The sequence below is a fragment of the Anser cygnoides genome, chromosome 4 (genome assembly GCF_040182565.1).
Source record: "Anser cygnoides isolate HZ-2024a breed goose chromosome 4, Taihu_goose_T2T_genome, whole genome shotgun sequence".
Lineage (NCBI taxonomy): Eukaryota > Metazoa > Chordata > Aves > Anseriformes > Anatidae > Anser > Anser cygnoides.
Genome location: NC_089876.1, coordinates 64,582,730 through 64,603,891, shown reverse-complemented (window position 1 = coordinate 64,603,891; position 21,162 = coordinate 64,582,730). Strand labels below are relative to the sequence as shown.

The 21,162-nt window shown below is 43.2% G+C and overlaps 2 protein-coding genes across 2 annotated transcripts in view; one reads left to right on the top strand and one right to left on the bottom strand.

The window, feature by feature from the left end:
* The window catches only part of FAM47E (family with sequence similarity 47 member E), a 64,579-nt gene extending 49,863 nt beyond the window's left edge, over nucleotides 1-14,716 (bottom strand). The window contains exons 1-2 of the mRNA XM_066996820.1: nucleotides 12,639-14,716; nucleotides 8,275-8,350 (exon numbers count right to left, since the gene is read on the bottom strand). The gene's annotated coding sequence lies outside the window, so the exon portion shown is untranslated. The remainder of the gene's footprint in view (nucleotides 1-8,274; nucleotides 8,351-12,638) is intronic.
* On the top strand, nucleotides 5,467-21,106 carry PPEF2 (protein phosphatase with EF-hand domain 2). Its single transcript, XM_013193740.3, has 16 exons — nucleotides 5,467-5,917; nucleotides 9,808-9,935; nucleotides 11,012-11,069; nucleotides 11,717-11,892; nucleotides 12,914-13,028; nucleotides 14,226-14,272; nucleotides 14,710-14,876; nucleotides 14,961-14,997; nucleotides 15,089-15,238; nucleotides 16,030-16,365; nucleotides 17,582-17,767; nucleotides 18,421-18,563; nucleotides 19,146-19,252; nucleotides 20,053-20,216; nucleotides 20,499-20,586; nucleotides 20,928-21,106. The coding sequence occupies exons 1-16, from the start codon at nucleotides 5,857-5,859 to the stop codon at nucleotides 21,104-21,106; spliced, it is 2,142 nt and encodes a 713-aa protein (XP_013049194.3). The 5' UTR covers nucleotides 5,467-5,856.
* Nucleotides 21,107-21,162: the final 56 nt, after the last annotated feature.

Below are 21,162 nucleotides of genomic sequence, written 5' to 3'. Positions count from 1 at the left end.
CTTCTGCCAGCGGTGTGCCCAGATTCTCAGTCCTTTATAAAATGAATCAAATATGTTTGCTTCCAAGTGTACAAACAGATCTGGAGTGTGTAAATATTTGGTATCCATGAATATTCAGCAAACAGTTGTCCACTCCTGTATTGTCTCATCAGCTGATCAGAAATCGGTAAGGCTCAGCCACAGAACACATTAGTGAAAAAAAAAAATTTGAATTTTAAATGGGAAGCTAGATTTGAAGTAATCTGGTTTTTTTCCTTTTGTTCCTTTAAAATATTTTCTGAAAGCCTTGTGTTTTATCAGTTTATAAACAAACATTCAGACACTCTGCCAATAAAATGAAGCCTTTATGCCTATAAAGATATAGGCATATGTATTTTGCTAAGCAGAAGGATATGTATAACTTTTTGGTCTTAGTTTAATTACATGTTAAAAATACAAACAAAGTGTTAAATGACATATTACAAACTAGATGATTTAATCTGTGGAACGTGTTGAGTTTCTTTTGTCTAAGAATTGAAATCTGATATAAACGCAGAGAGGTTTTTAAACAGTTTAAATAAAACAATGCTGGATATATAAGGAAACAATAAATGTAGCACTGGTTGTTTTGAGAGTTTTTTTTGTGTGTGTGTGTGTGGCATCTGGTTTGTTTGTTCTTTGAAAAAAGAAGGATCATTCATAGTTACTGGAATTGCTCACTGGTCATCCTTCTGTTTGACGTTTCATCTGCTTTGTGTGTTCACATTTTAGAGACTGGGAAATAAAACAGCTTTTCTGCTTTCTCAAGCCCAGTCAGCTTCATGACTTAGAATTGATAAGTAATTAACTAGAACTAAGTTACGTTAGCCTTGCTTTGTCCATTGTTTTGTTTCTGCAGTCCAGACTCCCTAGCTATAAAGCCCAAAAGATTTTTCAGTCCACTATAGGGAGCGGGTGAAATGTTTATTTCTTTTTTCTTTGAGAAATTTGCATTTAACAAAAGGCAACTTGAAACTGTTTACAAACTGGTCCTTTTAAGATGAGAGGAGCCAATGTACCATCTTTCTCATTCCTAATCCTCTTCAGTAATCCTAATCCATTTCAGACCTGTAACCTTTCTTAAGCATCACATGGGAGAGGATTCTTAAGGCTGCTCAGAACGGTGCAGTAAGTAAATCGAAGGGTCTGTGCTTGTTGCAGAGCAGCGCGTATGTTGTGTACTGCAGGTGCTGAAAGCAATGGCAATTTCTGCTGCATGCCCAAGGGAACAGCCTACTTGATCATTTAGATCTCAGGAGGAGTTTCTAATCTGTAATCAAGTAAATCACTTCAGAGATTATTGATCACTTTGGGTACTGAATGCTGGTTGTACAAGCAAACAAACAAATATTTAAGAAGTGGAGAGCTTCTTTTGTGTTTATTTTAATAAGTCCTTAAGCTAGAGATTGGTGGCAAGGTAAGTTTTATTTTTCTTTTCTCTGCAACTGTTTTGTCTTCAGTAGTTACTCGGTACCCATAGTTTGAGGTGAAATGTCCTTTCTATATATCACTTTTTCTGAAATTCTCCTTTTTGGCACTGCAGTAACTGTGCAGGTGCAGAGTTCAGTGCATGTGTAAAATTAACCAAGTTTCACTGTCTTGTTTCCAGCTATGAGCAAAGCTTAGTCTGTTGTACACGTGGAACAGGGGTATTTACTCTAGGAGGGAAAGGAAGGATCATCACTTTCCCTGGTGCTAACGAGCATTTTTATTCTTGTCAAAATTATTTTCTTATTTGTTTTAATTCATTGATGGCTCTTAAATGACCTGTTGCTGTTTTTCTACTAGCAGAACTTAAAATTTGTTTCAATTTTGCATCTCTCTTTCACTGTTTTCTTCCTAGTAAACATTCAGTAAGTGTGTTTTATCCTCTTGATGCCTTTTAGATTCTGTTCATCTCTTCCCTTGGTCATCCAAACGTCTGTAAAACTTACAAGCTAGTGGGGATTCTGTTGTGCATATGACATGTGAATGTGTCGTCTTTCTTAGGAAATGCATTGTTTTAGAGTTAACTTTGCATGGCGGAGTAGTTTGTTGCTCCTTTCAGGCCTTTGATTCAAGTAGGTGGAGCCCCAAATTCTGCACAGATCTGTAATCTGGATGAGCTCAGTGATGTGACAGTGTGTGTAGAATTTGATTCAAAATGATGTCACTGTTTTCATTTTTTAAGAGTTAATACTTGCAGTAAGCCTGGAAAAAAACTAGAAAAAAACTAGGAAAAACCTGGAAAAACCTAGGCTTTTGTTTTTGCTGTTTTGGAGCGTTTCCTTTCTCTCTCTCTCTCTCTCTCTCTCTCTCTCTCTTTCATTTCTTTCTTTTATTTTTCTCTTTCCTTCCTTCTTTCCTTCCTTCTTTCCTTCCTTCTTTCCTTCCTTCTTGTTGACGCAGAGGGATTTATGCAAGTTTTCCTTTACTGGGTTTTATGTGTTATTTTATCATGGGGTAGTATTAAACAGATCAGCAGCCTGTGTTGCAAAAGGAAGTATGTTATCCCATGTCTGGGGAGGTGTATGTGGAGCATGGCTGTAGAAGTTTCTTCTGCCTTTCAGCGCTAACTGGTGAACAGGGAATATGCATCAATACATGTTTGTGGTCTTCTGCTGAGGCACTGAGCTTTACTGATCTGTTAGTTGCCTATATCTATGCACAGCTCTCAAGTCTATGCCTTGTTCAGTGGTGTTTTGGGTGAGAAAGGAGTAGGCAGACAGTTGTTCCACAAATGCACTGTTTTTTCTCAGCTAGTTGTTTAATACAGCCTGTGTTTGAGGTGATGCCACCACTGAACTTCGTCATGTCATTCAGGCTGCATCCTTATGGACTCCTAGACTGCAACTTTTCCTTGCAAACAGGGTTTTAGGTATGGGAGGGTTGTATTTCACTGTGGGGTGGATGAGGAAGGATCAGAGGTGCTGAGCAGTTGGGTTAGCTCCATTTCTTCTTCACTCATCCCACCCTTGAAGCAGGTTTCATTCCTTTGGATTCTCTGGTTTATTGCTTTGCACGACTTTACTCTGGCTGTGACCCTCAGAAGAATCTGTGGGTAACAAAGTCAAAAAGTTTGCAGCTGCAGGGATTGCTTGGGAGAGACCTGTTAACCAGATAAGAGATGTAGGTAAGTGCTAGTGCCTGTGCTTGCTCTCTGCAGGTGCTCCTAGGGTACGCTAACACAGACTACACCTCTGTACAGATGGCCAAAATTCATATTTAAAGTAGGGCTGTCCAAACAACAAATGCTTGTGGTGGTGGTGGTGGTGTTATTTTTTGCCTTTTTTTTTCCCCAGGGGAAAAGTTTTATTTTGTTTCTCCAAAAGTGATCTCAAATCCAAGATCGTGTTTTATCAAAACATGTAGGTAGTACCCCTGAACACACTGTGGGCAAGCAAGGTACCTATCTCTGTACCTGAGCACATGTTTAAAATATGTTCTTTGGTTTTTAAAAGTCATCTGGCAGTGTTCTAGTTCCTGAAAAAGGATTTTTTCTCAGGCAGCCATTTTTAAAGGTATCTTTAAAGGTGCTCACCTCTTCTGAAAAGTTCAAGCATCCGGCTTCCTTTGAGGCTGGTAGTATCAGGTTTTGAAGCTAGGCACGCAGTCTGTGTTGACCTCCACTATGGAGGAACAGCTGTCCACACTAGCCATGTTTCAGGGTTTTTTCTTGGGCCTGGCTTGAACCTGCTCCTGTGGACTGAGCTCCTATTTAGTAGCCGGAGTGTGTCCTCTGGTGTCTTTCATCTGAAAGGAACCCGTGTCATGCTGTTTCGGACTGCTCTGCCAGGTATACCAGAACGCACTAAGTGGAGGTGATTGGGGATGTTTGTTTCTAAAGCAAGCTGCTGATACAGAACGAATCATTCGTATCATTGCTTCTCTGGGTAGCTAATATTTGTTGAAATCTTCAGGTATTTCTCTTTGAAAAGACATTTTTATGTGAAAATCCATATGGAAATTATCTGTCTACACACAGAGTTTCTGAACTTGAAAATCTGTTTTTCCTGCAATGGGATTTGCCCTGTACAGGAGGTGACAAGTAAGAGCCTTAAATGCTAGAGATTCTGATTTTTTTTTCTGTGCAATTGTCCATTTGAGTTCCTGCATTATGAAAAAAAGACCATAAAGCACCAGGTGTATTTGGGCATAATTTGCGGTGATTTCAGGCCATTTTTGACACTGATATGCAATAATGTTGTTAGATTAAAACTAGAGTGACTGGTATTTTGTTAAGAATATTGTAAATTATATTCCTGTTGCATCATCCGATTAATGTGAAGATGCCTTTGTGCATTTCAGCATTCTGGGCAAGACAGAGAATTTCAGCATTTCTTTTATGTAAAAACTTCCTGCGCTGACATTTTGTTTAGCATGGATCATCCCCCTGAGCAAGCGCTGTGCACATGTACCTTATACAACACTGGACACGTTCCTTCCATTAGCCTTTCTGCAGGTCTGTAGGCAAAAGGGCTGCAGGAAGTGAGAGAAGGAGAAGGGAAGGGGTTTTCCCTCCCCTGCTGAGAAGAAGTGCCTCTGCTGTCCTGACCCTTCAAAAGCTTTTAAATGTTGTGCTAGCACCAGACCTAATATTGTTAAAGGTGTTTTTTTCCTTCCTTACCTTTCTCAGCTTTCTCCCTCTCTCCAATTATGGGGCAGAATAAAAATCTTTATAAATCTTATGTGATGCAGCCTGAGACTACTGTGGCAGTCGTACATGGAGTTTTATTTTTCCAACATTTTTTTATTTCCCCAAGAGGAAGTGTGTCTGACCACAAAAGGCATTCTGATTGTCCTCAAAGTGAGAAGTTTCAGAATTTGCCTTATTCTTGAAACAGGATCCTTTTGCTCTGAGCAGAGCATTCTGCAGCAGTGAGGTGAACAAAAGTCTGGCTGTCCTGTCCTTTTATGCTGCCCAGGATCTGAGAAATTGATGGCATAATATGCCCCCGCACTCAAGCAGATCCATGAGGTGAAGAAAAGCAGTATTTATTTCACAAAGCTGATTATTTTCTTATGATAGCTAATTGTTATTTTAGACTTATCTCCCCTCTAGCTGTGGAACTGCAAATAGATTTAAATACCATATGTATGTTCGTCCCTTGTAATGAGAGTTATCCTTCAGAGATGGTATATGCATAAATATATTTGCATATACTGTTACTGAATCAAATTAATTACTTTAATGCTTCCAGATCAGTATAAAAAATCTTGATTTTTTTCTGTATGGCAAATGCCTCAAATATGCAGTCATGTAGTATTTTAGCACCTTTTACTTCATCTGGGTGCTTCAGCTGTGCGTGAGTAATGGGGGTGGTAGCATGAGGACTTGGAGATGTGGTCTGCTCTTAGTGGCAATCAAGCATATTTTATTGTACCATTTGAAATGAAGGTTCACATCAAAGAGCCCTATTATTAAAAGTATAGGAGCCTGAAATTAGGTATGTGAAATATTGTGTGAGTACATGAATGCCTGGTTTATACATCTACTGTACAATTACAGTACCTAGATATGTAATGCCTGATATTTTTATCCAATTGGCAAAGGTGCTGGAATTATTCCTGTTCATACAGCTGAGTTGAAATTTCAAACAGCAAGACAGAAATCCTCATCTCAGATTGTCTAGAAGACAACAAAGTAGCTTGAGGAACGTGGTAGTAGAAGATGTACTTGGGCACAAGACAGGACATCTGCTTGTTGATCTTAACAAGTGTTAATGTATTTAATTATAGACTCAGCACTGTGGGGCATGTTGCAGCAGTTTTGATTCTGATCGAATGCTTTCCTGCATCTCTCGCATGGTTTTGATGATACTGGGCCAGTCAGCAGCATTCTAGTACTGGTTGGAAAACATGGGATCTGGTAGTTCTGTAAATGCCAACTACAAGTACTCTCTGCAGAAGTCTGAAAATGGTGAGTGATTCTCTGAAATGTAATCTTTTCCTGTCTGCTCCTGCACATGCTGTTGGAAGGTTGTGGTGGATGGGCTTCTTTTCCACGTTACTCCTTTTTCTTGATAGTACTGACGTGAGGTTATATCTTTCAGTCATGTCCTATGATGAGGAATTTCAGATGTCATGCAGAATACCAACACTAGACTTAGAAAGTAACAGCTATCTAGACCCAGGATTAGATTAAAATCAATCAAAACCTGACCAGAAGTGAAGCAGCAAAAAGCAGTTTTGTTGGAACTAACGTCAGATTAATTAATCAATTTCTGCCTAATTTGTATGTGTTGGAACCTCGTGCTGACAGGGTGAAAGATGAAAACACCCTGCCACTTCTGGTGGGCTTCCTCTTCAAAGACTGTGCTAGGGATGTAAGACTGATAAAGCAGAAACAATAGCAAAGCCAAAATAAACGTGGTTCTAAAGAAGGCAAGATGCTGTGGTTAAGAAAAGCTAAAAGCCAAAGCGTGAAGAAAAAAAGAAAAAGACTAATTTTATTGGTTCATTCAGTCATTGGCAGTAGCAGAACAGCAGTATGGTACAAACTATTTGCAAACGTTTTGAAAGCAAAACCAGTGATTAATTTTAGAAATTAGGAGAGTGGAGGTACTGCTGTGACTCAGCATTATTTGTCTGTAATTTTTGTTTATTAAAAATCTCCACCTTTTCTTTAAGTTAGAGTTGTCTACTGCCAGTAGCCTCAGAGAACTAAGGAGTTTCTCAGGCAGTTCAGGGTCATTTTATGACAGTGGCTTGTTCGTAACATAGAAAGCATAACATAAAACTAGTTACTGATTTGAAACCCTCCATTAAATCTGATACCTCATCAACAATTTCCAATGGCAGTAAAATCTTTGTCAATTTCTTGCCTCTCATTTTAAAAATCCTTCAGATTTGGTGATCTGCTGAAGTGGAGCTACCTGCTCAGGAGTTTCCAATGTAACCACTGGGCTCTGCCCTGCCAGTTGAGGCTGGAGCTCTGCACAAGTTGTGATGAGGGAGCAGGCCAAACCTTGAGCTGGTACCAGCTGGCACAGAGCAGGGCTGTGCTGACAGGGCATCAGCTGCCTCTGTCTTCTGTGAGGCCTCTGGCTCTCTTGCGTAGGTTGTGGAGACATGGTAGAACATACCCATGGTGTAAATGTTGCCATTTCCCTGCATAGATGCGCAACTTAATTTAATTTTCATTAAATAAACCTGTATGATGGGGAGAACTTGGGCTGTATAAGTATCTGTCAGGTTAAAAAGAATGTTTTCTGGCTTGAATTCTCATTAATTAGAAGTTAAAATGTAGATAAAAAATAATTTCTTATAATAGGCTTTCCATTTCTTAGAACAGGGTCTCCTTTTTTTGCTGGAGCTGTTGTTAAAATCAGCTTGTAACTATCTACTTGTATTTCTGCAGTGCCTTCTCAGGAAATCGTACTCTGCTGGCACTTGTCTTGCAAGAGACCTGAAAGGATACTTGTGGGACACTCACTTTCAGGCAATTGGTTTGGTTATAAATGGTTGCAGAGTATAAAGGCAATATTTGTTCACAGCTGATTTGTGAACTATACAGCTAGCATGAAAAGGCGTAGCTGAGTTTGGGTGCTGCCACTTCGGCACGCATGCAGTAGCTTATGTGTTGATGTATGATTCAGTTTACTTCTTGGATCCTCATAAAATGTGGATAAATCTCTTTTTCTTTCTTTTTTATTATTTTTTTCTAAACTAGTACAAACACTGCCAGATGCAACTCACCCAGGTAAGCTGGTAAATTAGAATACCTGGATTTTTCAGTTGCAGAGTCAGTCTATGTAAAAGTAGTATTAAAAAAAAATGATGCCTTGCCCATCTGGAGCTTAAAATGCTGTGGATGGTGGTATATGTGCTCAGTGTGGGCTTGGTGACCAATCTTCCATTGATTTTATTTTTTAATCTGTAAAAGGATCCGGTTTTCATTGGTATATGTGCAGTCATAGCTATAAATTTCTTCTCGGGATTCACTTGAAGTATATCTGGCTCCTGTTGCAGTAATTGGACGTTATATCTGCTGTTAGAGGAATGCAACACGTTCAGAAGTTATTTATTTTAGAGTGATTGGGACTGATTCTGGCTACATGCCAGCCAAATTGCTGTACAGGGAGTAAGGCAGCTAGTGTGAAAGACAGAAAAGAGGCTTGAAGAAGTAGCATGAGGAGCACAAACGGCAGAAAACAAAGTCAGCTTTTTAAAACTTTCTCATGGCCCAGCAGATCAGAAAGCATTTTCTCAGCAAGATATAAGGCCCAGGCAAAGTCTAACGTAAGTTATTCTCAAATTAAGGGTAACCAATCTTACCTTCTTGCCCATGACTTCACTGTGACTCAGTTCCCCGTCTGCTCAACAGCAATAGCCCTTCCATGCTCTGCACCTCCTGGTGGTTTTACAGTAAAATAGATTAGAAGGATTATTATTTTCAATACATAAGCCATCGGGATATCTTCTTTAGGTAAAGGTCAAGTAGTGGTTCCTGCTGAAGTACGTCGGGTTTTTACATAATTAATACAAGCTAATTGAATTAATATGATCTCTTTGTCTCTTGCCAGCACTTAGCAGCCTTTGGGGTAGGGGTGGGGGGATTTTTTTTTTAATCAAGCTTTTTCATTCCACACACCCAATTAATTGCTCTGCCTGCTCTGGTGAACACAGCAGCGCTCTCTCACAAACCATTATGCCAAGGGAACACAAGCTTCTGCAGCAGGGCTAACTCCCTCATCTTCATTTGAATTTGGGGCCAGCCTCTAGATAGAGCAGTTGTCCCTCTCCCAGCTGAAGCTGACACAGAGAAGTGCTTTTAGAAAATGTTTTAAACACAGGGCTCTAAGAGCAAAAGAAAGAGCACTGAGCCTAATAAAAAGGGAGAGACCAAGTAGCAAAGCTGGTTGGCTAGGTGATGTACAGTAACCAGGCAGTCCAAATGGGGTCAAGACCAGCTAAGGAGGATGTACGAGTTTCCAGAGGTACATAAAGTTCTGCTGCAGAATTTGAAAAAGTAAATGGAAAACGGTACCACTTTGCTTTATTTGCAGTACACTGCTTTATCTTAAATCACTGGAACTGGGGAAATATGGAGGAATTACTATGTTTTGAACACCAGGCCATATGGCCATCATTTGGAGGGAAGAGCCTGGTGCCAGTGCTGGCTGTAGATTGACCCATGACCAGAGAGACCTATGAATTCCTGGCATTTCACTCCTTCTGCATCATTAAGTGGATGAAGGGCTGTTTCCCTCTTTTCACTGCGTGTGTTATTTTAGTCCAAGGTAACAACACCTTAACATTTACACTAGAACAAATCACACCTGAGGTTTGCCCAGAACTACAGAAGCTGAGGCATTTATTTGGCATAAAGGAAGGGAGATAAAACCTGTGTTTTTGAGGTTCTGTAGACCTCAGTGTCTTGTTTTTCCTTGTAACATCTTGTGTGGCCTCAGTCAAATGTCTGGTTCCCTGAAGCCCCAGTACCTAGACTGTAAGGGGGACATGAAAATGATGACGGCGGATGGAAAGGGATGTAATTGTGCATTAACACTGAAGAATCTGTTTGGACCTTTAGGCCACAACAAGTTGTTAACACAGGTGCTGAAGAGATGGCAGTGATGGTTAGAAACTCTTCAGAGCAGAGTCAGGTCACCTCTTGCAACAGGGTGAAAGAAGTGGGTGTTCTGTTATTCCTAATATTTAGGCATCAGAACACATTGTTTGAAAACTTGCTCTTGGAAGAGAAAGGTCCCTCTTGAGTTTTCAGGGTCAGGAAAGGAGAAGAAGCGGGGTGTCTCAGCTGGTGTGGCCACTGCAGCTCACCAGGCTGGTTCTGTTTTTGTCCCCTAGCTTTCAAGGCAGCTGTTTTGATCCAAAGGTGGTATCGGCGCTATGTTGCTCGGCTGGAAATGCGCCGACGTTGCACTTGGAGAATCTTTCAATCCATTGAGTATGCCTGTGAGCAGGATCAGATCAAGGTAAGGTGCTAAGGAAAAGAGTAAGTGGGAAGAGAGATCCTCGTTTGGTGATTTCGGTACTGGCTGAAGCTTACTTCCTAGCTTTCTGTCTGAACGCAGCCTCTCTGTGCTGAAGCTAGCTAACGGTAAACTATTTTTAGGGCAGAAGCAGGCAGCTTCTTCCTATGTGGGTGTGTAAGATGTATCATGATTTTTAGGACCCTAATTTATGGAGGGAGAGAAATAAGCCTCTGCCTGAGGGTTTGCAAGGACTGCTGCTGTAAAAGTGGCAGTAGTAGAGTAGCCTGGGGAGGAAAGAGCATCGTTTATTGGGGAAGCTGCGTAACCTTGTGCCTCCATGTGTCAGGAACTTCACAACTTTGTGTTAAATTTAGAGAGGGTTGTTATTTGTGAGTGTGGGGTTTTATTTGTTTGGGTTTTGGTTTTGATTTAATGAACTCTTGTCTCCTTTAGAGCCTAGTCCCTCTTCCCTCTTGGAGAACATTGTGGCCTGCCATTATTTGCCATTCTGGGAGGCAGGGCCCCTTCTGTGAATTCTCAAATAGGAGGATGCTTTCTCTGCCACAGATGCATTTGTTTCTGTCTACTGGCTAGTAAGCCTGCAAGTGCTTCGGTGGACCAAAGACTGGGTTTCCTGCTTCTTTTCTGCCTATCGATTTCCTGCATGCTTGTGTGTGTGATGAAATGCCAAGAAATAAATCTTGAAATAAAGTTATAAGGAGCATTTAACATCATCAGCCCTTTCCTGAGTCTGAACTCAAGAGGCAATCCTAGTTTTGTTTGAACTTTGCTTGATGTTCTCTTATGTGGTTGCCTTGTTGTTGAGCAGGGAGAGGGTTTATGGGTGTTCTGTTTGTATGGCTGAAGGGAAAGCTACTACTTTTACTTCATTACAAGAAATATCAAACCAAATAAGTACAGTGTGATTTGTTGTACATGCCAGAAAACATGAGAAGGGCATGGGTAGGTAATACTTATAAAAAGAAGATCTTGTCAGCTTCCCACTCTACAGAATTTCAAGTGGGCATTGGGGATGTTCCAGGGTGAATGATGATGGGCTTTGTCTCTTCTTGCAGCTTCACAACTTCTTCAGCTACCTCATGGACCACTTCACGCCAAGCAGCAGTAAAGAGAGTAAGCTTGTTTGTGTCTTTTGTAGACTCCCTACAAATCTGAATAGGGACTGAATTACAAGGAGACTGTCAGAGCTGTGCAAGGAATGTGGGGTAATTCCTACTCCTTAGGAGCTAGAAGGGGGAATAAAAACCTCAGCATGTTTTCTAAGAGCACTATTAGAGATCTGCCCTTTTTGCTGTCATCCCTGGTAACCAGCACTCCAGAGTCCATTTCCAAAGCTACAGAGGATCCATCTCTAGGGAACCAGAGATGCTTCAGATTATCTACATTATTTAGTCTCTCACCTATAATGGTGGGGGGAAAGAAATGCGGTGGGAACCAATAGGGTATCTTTCTGAACCTGCAGAGAGCACTATGTATTATTTCTTAGTGCTGGGAACTTGCTAATGAATTTAGGTCCGAAATCTGGTTATAAGATGTTACAGCAATTAAAAAAAAAAAGCACAACACTGAGAATGTGGGTGCAGGCTTAGAAAAAAACAGGGTAACATAGGAGACAGCTCCTCATTATAATTTTGCATGCTTTTTGCTCTTGCCTAAAGAAACAGCTTTTCCTTAGCAAAAAAACAAGAATGGTGTATTAACTTTTTCTTGTCTCTTTCTCTTTTTAAATAAACAATCCAACCAACCAATCTGTCATCCAGGGGATTTTATCAGTCGCATGTTCATAAGTGGGGAAAGCTTCAAAGAGGCAGAGCTGGAAAAGTACTGTGACTACGAATCCATGGAGGTGCCAGACTCCTACACTGGACCCCATCTCTCTTTCCCCCTCCTTCCTGACCATGCGACTGCCTTGCTGGAAGCTTTCAAACAGAAACAAGTAAGGATCCCAAAAGGAACCACGCTTTCCCCTTCTGCATGTAGAGGTGTGGGACAGATGATTTGTTTTTAAACTTCCTAGCAACTAAACTGATTTGAATATGAGCAGCTGGCAGGCTGTTAAGCAAAGAGGGTAGAAATGATCTGGTAGGTATTTCCCAGGGCAAACTTTCTTCTTTTCAGAAAACACAGTTCTAACAAAACCACAAAATTTTTGTAGTTAATGTGCCAGTGTTAACCTTAATTTCATTTCAAAAGGGAAAAAAAAACACAGAACAGTCCATGTTGAAACATTCTTTTGTCATTTTTTGTTGCAATGCCTCTATTGGTAGGAATGTATAGGATGGCCCAGGAGGAAAGAAGTGATCAAAATTATGTTTTGTGCTGTGCATATCCGATTCATGAGGAAAAAATATATTTTAAGATAGAATTGTGGGGGTTCTTTTTTTTTTTGATTAGGAAGTCCATTACCAATTCAGCAAACCTAACAAGAGGAGTCCTTGTACAATTGTTCTGCTTCCATCCCTCAGATGAGGTGCTGAACAGCAAAATAGGTCAAAACAGGTCAAAACCTCCCTTCCCCAAACAAATCCAGACTTGTAAAGCAAAGCCTCTAGAGCCCTGACTAACGTTAAATTCTCCCTCACTGGCTTCAAGGGAACATATTTATGCAGGTCACATGGCAGCTCAGAATCTGGCCTTATGTGGAGAATGCAAAGAAAGATGTAGAAGATAGCAGCTTCTTACCTGTGATGCCAGGCTGGAGCTTCTGCTCTAGGGGATGGAGTTGCATAGTGGATATAGCTTTGACCACAGGTCTTTTGGATTTTGCTGCCAGCTGTGCTGATGCCAAGGCAGTGCTGCTTTGGACAAGTCTCTTCCATTCTGCCTTTGCCTGGTATTTGTGCTGTCTTTTTTGCAAGCTTGTAGGTCAGCTCCGACTGTTGTGATGGGTCCTTGGAGCCATTGCAGGCAGCTGTGTTGCTGCTCAGAGCTTTAATTCCTTCGCTTTCTCCTAGTAGCAGCTCCACGCTCGCTATGTCTTAAACCTTCTGCATGAGACCAGGAAGCACCTCAAGCAGTTGCCAAACATCAGTCATGTCTCCACCTGCTATAGCGAGGAGGTCACCGTGTGCGGTACGTCTGGGTGGGAGGGCACTGCACCCTTTGGAGGGTCTTTGGAGTCTCTGGAGGGAGAGTGCTTAGGTGGAAGGGATGTAAAAGATATAAATTGGTACTGTTCAAATGTGGAATAGAAATGCAGTCTGTATGTAAAATGTGTGTTGAGAGTCAGCTGATGCTGCCTTTAAAATATCTGGTAAAATACCTTATGGTGCTGTATTTGAGCTGCTGTCGAGACTGGCCTGAACATTGGAGGGAGCAATTCTCCATTGTGGCCTCATTTCTGCTTGGTCTGGAATAGGATGGTTTGATAACTGCCCCTTGATGGCAGCGTTTAGCTTGCCATAGCCTGCTGTAGCAGCAGTGTTGTCATGGCAATTCTAAAAATGCAAAGAGAGGAGGAGGTATGAAAGGAAAGGATAAGGATATACATTTGTCTTAGCATAAAATGAAGGGTGCTAATGATGGCCCGTGGCTGTTAGAATTGTTATTCATTACCACATAAATTGAGATTTTTTTTCAACTGGATTCAATTTTGTCTTTGTTCTGTAACCCAGAACTTGGGATCCCTGTTCTAAAGCACAGAAACTGCACCCAGTCAAGGACTGGCCTCAAGGCTCATTTTTTGTCCTGCTCTGTGCCCTGGAATTATTTAAGCAACCAAGTCCTGGAGCTGTTTTGGTTGAGTCTTCATAATTGGCAGTGTGTGCGTTCAGATCCAGGATACTCACAAGTCTTTGAGTTGTATCAGATACATTTGAAAGAGACAAAACTTTTCACCACTATTTTCCTACTCTAATGTTAAAACTTTGAGATATTTCTGAAAACCATGTATTATGCACAGAATTTTGTGTGCAGTCAATAACACGTTAAATGAAATTTTAGTTTATTTTGTATGCAAACCTTTCTCCTGTGTAATGATCAAAGTCAAACAATTTCTTGTGCCATCCTGTGTCATCATAAGAGAGATGAACAAAGCTTCTGAAGCAGTTTGTTCTCACTCAGACTTCAGCTCAAGCCTTTATATCATGTCCTTTTGCTCTGGGCATGCTGCCTCAGCGTCAGGAATGTATTACTTTACTCTGGACCTTGAACTTCCTTAAGTATTTCAGTGGTCATAAATTTATAGAGATACTTTATAGAAAGTTATTTATTGGTGTCTTTTTAAGTTAAAAGTAAGCATACTGTGACTTGTCTTTTTGTGCCTGTTAGGAGATTTGCATGGCCAGCTGGATGACTTGTTCCTCATATTCTATAAGGTAGGCTCCATACTTGGTGAGACTGCCCAGGCATTGTAAGAGGTATCACACGGGTCATGCTGAGAAGCATTTGCAAAACTGGGCCCTTGAGATGTAATTGTCCAGCTATTTTGATCAGTTTTAAATGGCTTCACAAAGCAAAAGCTTATTCTCTTGCTGACTTTTAAATCTGTGAGAACTGTTATGGTACATATGTACATTTGGCAAGTGCTAATGGATATTTTTGTAAGTCCTGACACCAATGGCTCCACCTCCCGACTCCGTTTTCACTGTTCAGTGCATTTACTACTGGGAGCCTACAGGATAAAAATAAGAGTTAGGATCTATTGTAGAAGGTAACTTGGGGTAAGAGTGAGTGTGCAGCTAGTGGGGGGGTGTACTTGTGTGTCATGGGGAGGCCTCTCTAGTAACATCTGCCTGTCCCTTGTTTTTTGCAGAATGGCCTTCCTTCCCCTTCCAAGTCCTACGTGTTCAATGGGGACTTTGTAGACAGAGGCAAACAGTCCCTCGAGATCCTTATCATCCTCTTTACCTTCCTCTTGATCTATCCAAAAGAGGTTCATCTCAACCGTGGGAACCATGAAGATCACATGGTCAACTTACGGTATGGGTTCTGTGTGGGGCTGATCACAATGTCAATGGTGTCGCTGCAAAATCTCACTGAACTTCCTTTCTTCTGTTCCTACAGGTATGGTTTCGCCAAGGAAGTAATGCAGAAATACAAGGTAGGCCTATGTTTGTGTCTGCTTCAGCACATGAGACACAGGCTTTGAAGGTTCGATGCTTCATCTTTTCCTTTCTGCCCTGTCCTCCTAGGTGCATGGGAAGAAAATCTTGAAGATGATTCAGAATGTCTTCTGCTGGCTACCCCTGGCCACCCTCATTGATCAGAAAGTCCTCATTATACATGGAGGCGTCTCTGATACCACTGATCTGGACATGCTGGAGAAAATTCAAAGGAACAAAGTAGGTTTTATTTCCTAGAGACAACGGTGTTGCTGATTTGTGGTTGGAGAGCTTATTCCTCTGTGTCAGCTTGGCTGTTGACAAATGCAAAGGATGGTCTTCCTAGCCAAAAAGTGTGTTCAGGTACAGGCTCGGGGTGCACTGCTTTGGTTTAATAGGGTGTGCGCAGGAGGTGTGAAGGGAAAAAGAGTTGTCAATTTCTGGAACTTGAGAGGATTGGTTATAGCCACGTAAGTGGTGGACAATGGCATTGGGTAAATATGTGCTGGTGCTGACAGTAAACACATAGCAATGACAGGATTTTGTCCCATAGTTCTTTAGCTTGTTTAACTTTTTATTTCCCTGCTAGATTTCTAGAGGGATTGTGACAAGTCATTAGCTTGTGTCTGCCTCTCTTTTTAGTTGACAAATACTACTTCCCTTCACCAAATCTAATGACAAGCACCTGCTTTAGCAATTAGTCTTTCCCTCATTCTGCTGCCTAGTTCCCATTGCAGATTAAATCCATGTAATCTGTCTTCCATGAATGTCTGAGCAGTACAAAGTCAATGAAGAAGAGATGGATCCGTAGTCAGGATGGATGTGTGGCCCCAGGTGTAAACCAAGAATGGTACACCTGAGAGGGTGGCACTAGTAACCTCCTACAATTAAACACCATTTGATGGCAGCAAAGGCAATTGAGTTTCAGAGGCCCGTGTCACTTGACAGACTGCCAGTGGAAGATGTTAGAGCTAGAGATCCAGCTTTCCAAGCGGTTTGACCATCTCTGTTTCCTCTCCTACCTCTTTCAGTTTATTTCTGTCTTGAGAGGGAAGAAAAGGAAGGAGTCAAACAGGAACGTGGAAATACAGGAGGTAAACGGGGAGAGCAACGCAGAGGCTGACCCTACAGGGAACGAAGCAACGCCCAGTTTACCCTCGCAGCCCCGACCAGTGCAGGCTCCCAGCATGGCCAACAGGCTGGAGTTCTCCAGGTGGGTCCGGCAGACGGTGCAGGAGCAAATCGAGTGGTGCCGCCGGCTGGTGGACATCAGTGAGTCGGAGGACGAAGAGCTCACCTACTCCAGCATGGTCTCCTTAGCGGATTTGGACGGGCCGTGCTGGACTCGCCAGGAAGAGTGGAAGCAGGTGAGTGGTGTAAACGGGGCCCCAGCTTTGGTGGGTGCCTCCCACAGCTTTGTTCTCTGTTCTAATGAGGAATCTTGCTATAAAATGTGTGAGTCAGTGCCCAGACCTCTCTGCAAAGATACTTTTGCTGCTCTGTAAACTGGAGTTAAGGAGAAAGTCAGTGCAGAGGTGCCAGAGGAGGACTGGTGCTAGCTGTGTTCTGTTGGTGCCTTTCTCTTAGCCTTGCAAGTCAGTCTCTTCACTGGGCTTTTGGCTTTCTGCACTCGAGGCTTTGTTCCAGCGTTTGCCACCAGCACAGCATTCATCTGTTGGATAAATCAAACTGCTGCTCAAGCGCAGTGGGGTGACAGGTTTTTTTTGATTCACTGCAAGGGAGAGAAATAACAGACGACTGACTGTAGAGCCCAGTGGTTATATCCCTTGCTGTGTGCGTGGGGTATCTGAGGTCAGCTCTGCAGCTAATGAATGAGCGTGTCTTTTGCCTATGAGGGAGTCATGGTCTTGGATGCTAGGAGCACTAGGAGTACTAATGGGCTTCTGGTTTTATCCAGGCTGTACAGTGAGACCACTAGGTGAATCGGAGCCTGGAAACTCGATTTCCTCTTTCTGTTGGATCAGTCTCTTTGTGTGCCTGTGTGCTGTGAAACCATCATTCCTTACCACACACTGCCTATGGCATCCTGGCATCACACACCTTATCAGCGTAAAGCTGTATATTGAGGTCAGGGTTAAAGAGATTAGACTTTAATCCTTGTAGTGGGTTACTGAGTCAGCACTTACATTAGTGGAGGCTGCTGAACATCCTGACCGGGAAGCAAAGGAGTCTAACACTAAGTCCACTCGTGGCCCCAGGATCTGCCAGGCGTTCTTGCCCTGGGACATGTTTTGGACTCGAGGAAGACAGGAAAGGCTTTTTGAAATCTACCGGGGTCAAAGGGAAAGCTTGTTTCAGGCCTGATTTGTGAACAACTCTCTCCCCCAGGCACTTTTGAGAGTGGCTGTAGTTCCAGGCCAACAGTGTTGTCACCTCTGTGGTGGCTCAGGTCTGTGAGAGTCCTGCAAAGCAATAAGGAGGTTCAGCGGGGATTCAGGAAACATCTCTGCGCTATGCTAACAGCAGAAGTCCAGGCATGCAGAGATGGTGCTGTACTTGCTTAGTTGATGGGCAGTGGTTGCCAAATACACATTATTCAGTGAACTTTTCCAATCCTTTCAGATTTTGGACATTCTCTGGAGTGACCCCATGCCTCAGGAGGGCTGCAGAGAAAATACGGTGCGAGGTGGTGGCTGCTACTTTGGGCCTGACGTGACAGGGAAGATCCTTGAGAAGTACAACTTGCAGTTCCTCATCCGCTCCCATGAGTGCAAGCAAGAGGGCTATGAGTTCTGTCACAACCGCAAGGTTGGTGAGGGGCATGCTGTGAAGGATGCTTGGGTTTCCATCCTGCCAGGGCAGGGTTTCTGAGGTGTTTCACCTCAGCTCTTCATTTCTTCCAGTAGGGTTTTGTTAAATACATACAAAATCCTTGAGAGGCCATATCAGGACTTACTGAAATGTGCTCTCAGCTGAGATGTGAGGTCAGGGCAGTCTGAAGTCAGGGGGGCTGTTATGCAGGCAAAACATATTCCTGTGCATTGTAGCTGAGAAAAGATCTGAACCCATTTGTGCTATTGCCCCTGCTTTAAGCAGCTGTTTCTGAAGATGAAATACAAAAAGAGCATTAAATAAGCTGATGCAGCAAAGTTTGGCTCTCAGAAGACTCAGGGTGACTTCAGTGACCTCAGCTGAGGCACCTGGACTCTGCTCACTGCAATGGAGATTGGAAATTTGTCAGGAGAGTGCAGAGAAATCACAGAAGTTCAGCACATGGCCAGAACCACACAAGGCCAGTGCCACCCTCGAGGAACTCTCACCTCACTTTTCCTTTTCCATGTAAAACATTTTACTTTCACCATCTGTTGACTCCAGATGGGATGGGAGTTTTTACTGATGCATATATACGTATAATGGAGGATGCATGTACTGACTGTAAATGCCTCTCTTTTTGGGATTAGGTACTGACCATATTTTCAGCCTCAAACTACTATGAGATTGGCAGCAACAGGGGAGCCTACGTGAAGCTGGGGCCGGACCTGGTCCCCCATTTTGTTCAGTACCAAGCCAACAAGACAGCCCACACTCTCACCATGACCCAAAGGCAAGGCTTTTGTTGCTGAGTATTTACCAAGTCAAAATTCCCAAAGGGAAAACTTTGGGAGCTTTGAGAAAGTTTGGCCGCAGAGCTGAACTTTCACAGCTTGATTTACCAAATAAATAGCCCTAAAGGAGGATTCAAGCTTTGTGCAGAAATTACTGAGGGAGGTTCAGGGGGACAAGGAGGAAGCGTTACAAGATCAGAAGGGGGCTTTTCATTACTGGCTGCTGATTTTCCAGCTTCTCTTTCCAATGCCACGTTTCAATTTGTGACCCTTTTTTACTTCACAAATTGCACAGCTGTTAAAAACCCCTGTGACTGGCATGGTAGAACCATTGAAACAAAAATGGGTAAACACAAACTGCAGAAGTTGGCTGGGATGGATTGTTTTTCCCTGAACTTGAGCTGACTGCTGACAGCTTGTAGAGGAAGGGCAACAGTTTCTGTGCTATGGCAGGGATTCACTGGATCAGCTGGGGGAAATACTGCTCCAGACATGTGCAGGACAGTTGTGCGAGGGTCTGGGCAATCCACGGACAATGCAGAGGACTGGGAACATACTTCTCTCTTTTCTGCATCCTTCAGAATCAGCAGAGTAGAGGAGTCAGCCTTTCGAGCCTTGCGGGAGAAGCTGTTTGCTCACACCTCCGCTCTCATCAGCGCATTCAAGGCATACGATAAGGACAATACAGGTAAATTTGAGCCACGAGCTGCTAAATTAATCTCCTGGTGGGACAGGGTTGAAGAGGCTAAGTTGGGTACATGTCATAATCCTCAGGCTGCTTTTGTGCCAGCTAGGAGAGCTCTGCTGGTACGGCAACTGAGTCATGGTGCTGAAGAGATCTCTCTGCTTGTGCTTAGGGGGGAAACAGGGACAGGGCAGTCAGCAGAACAACTTCGTTGTGCGTATACCTTCCCTAGCAGCAAAATCATTCAACAAAGTCCAGTTTAGCTGTTAGAGCAGCTGTTAAACTTGGGGCTTTGCTATGTTCCTGGGCCACCAAGGAACAACTAGTGCAGTTGCACAGCTCACAACCTGCAGGGCACACTTGGCTGTCAGCCACAAATTTATGAAGGAATATCCAAAGTCAGTCTTCACAGTGTTCAGAGGTTTGCAGTGCCACAGTCCTGATTTGTTATGGTGGTCAAAAGCTGGCTGAGGCTGGAGGGGGCAGCACGTGCTTGTGCCCTGCAGCAGCTGTTGCAGGCTGATGTCTGTATGGCCATGTAGGGTTTTTACCTGTACCCAAGTGCTCAAGTGTACCATGGAGAAATGGAGCCGCTGCTGTCAGCAGCACAGTAGCCTAGGATTTTTACTTTGAGAGCCAGCTGCACTGCGGCTTGGTGTAATGGATCTTCTGGAGGTGGCCCTGTGCAGCAGCTAGAGGTGACAGGGGTGGAGCAGGTGAAACAAGCAACGCACCAGCCATCTTTACGTGCTTTCAGCCACCAGCCTCTCAGAGGTCTCCATGGCTTTCTCTTCTCCTTGCAGGAAGGATCACGCTGAGCAACTGGGCAACGGCTGTGGAGTCAGTCTTGCACCTGGGACTGCCGTGGCGAATGCTGAGACCACAGCTGGTGCGCACCACGGCGGATGGCATGCTGGAGTACAAGTCCTGGCTCGATGATTTAGCCATGGAGCAGCGGAGCCAAGAGGTAAGGACTCACGTCTGCCAAAGTGTGCTGCAGAGCAGTTCACAAGATCTCAGTGTGGGACAGGCAGGAAAGGCTAGGAGTGGATGGTTCCTGTAACGCAGAGTTGCACAGTCGGTCCAGCCACCACAAACCCATTTCAGGAGGCACACATAATGCCAAGTGCACTGCTGGCTAACTCTTGAACACAGCACATATTTTTATGTATGGGAAGGTCTGCAGTAACTGCTCGGAGAAAACAGAGCTGTTGGAATGGGTAGAAGGAGTGTCCACGTTGTCTTTCAGCACATCCAGTCGAGCTTGTTGGAAGTCATTTATCGGAACAGATCCAACTTGGAGACCATATTCAGGATCATTGACAGAGATCATTCAGGTAAGGAGGGGTGCAGGGGGTGTTGGTCACTGTGTTGTATTCCATTTTACTTTTGGTCTTTATTATCTTCAAAAGCATTTTATTTAATGGTTTAGGGCACGCATTACCTTCCTTGCTGCACTGTTTTTTTGGTTCTTGCAAATTATATTATGTCTCTTTGCTGCTTCTAAGTTGTATTTTATCCGCTGTTCTCCACCCTAGAAAGTTTAGTTGCAGCATGTGAAAGTCATTTCCTTCCTTTAGGGTAAGCAGGTAGTGAATCTGAGCAGGGGTATGTCCCTGCACACAGAGCAGGAGCTGGCAGCTTGGTGCTAAGGTGGCTGTGCCTTTCTGCCCCGCAGGTCTCATCTCATTTGAGGAATTCCACCAAACCTGGAAACTGTTCAGCTCCCACATGAACATTGAACTCACAGACGACGGCATCAACGACTTAGTTCGCAGCATTGACTTCAATAAAGATGGAAACATCGACTTCAATGAGTTCCTCGAAGCCTTCCGCCTTGTCAAACAGACACAGTAGTGAGAACTCGGAGGGGATTGCCACGTCCAATGCCTTGTCTGCAAAGCCAGGACTCC

Excerpts from the sequence above, each read along its gene's own strand:
- PPEF2 (XM_013193740.3), top strand. The coding sequence starts at position 5,857 with ATGGGATCTGGTAGTTCTGTAAATGCCAACTACAAGTACTCTCTGCAG. Across the intron at positions 14,998-15,088 it reads AAGTAATGCAGAAATACAAG|GTGCATGGGAAGAAAATCTT; the intron begins GTAGGCCTATGT and ends CTGTCCTCCTAG. Across the intron at positions 17,768-18,420 it reads AGTTCTGTCACAACCGCAAG|GTACTGACCATATTTTCAGC; the intron begins GTTGGTGAGGGG and ends TTTTGGGATTAG.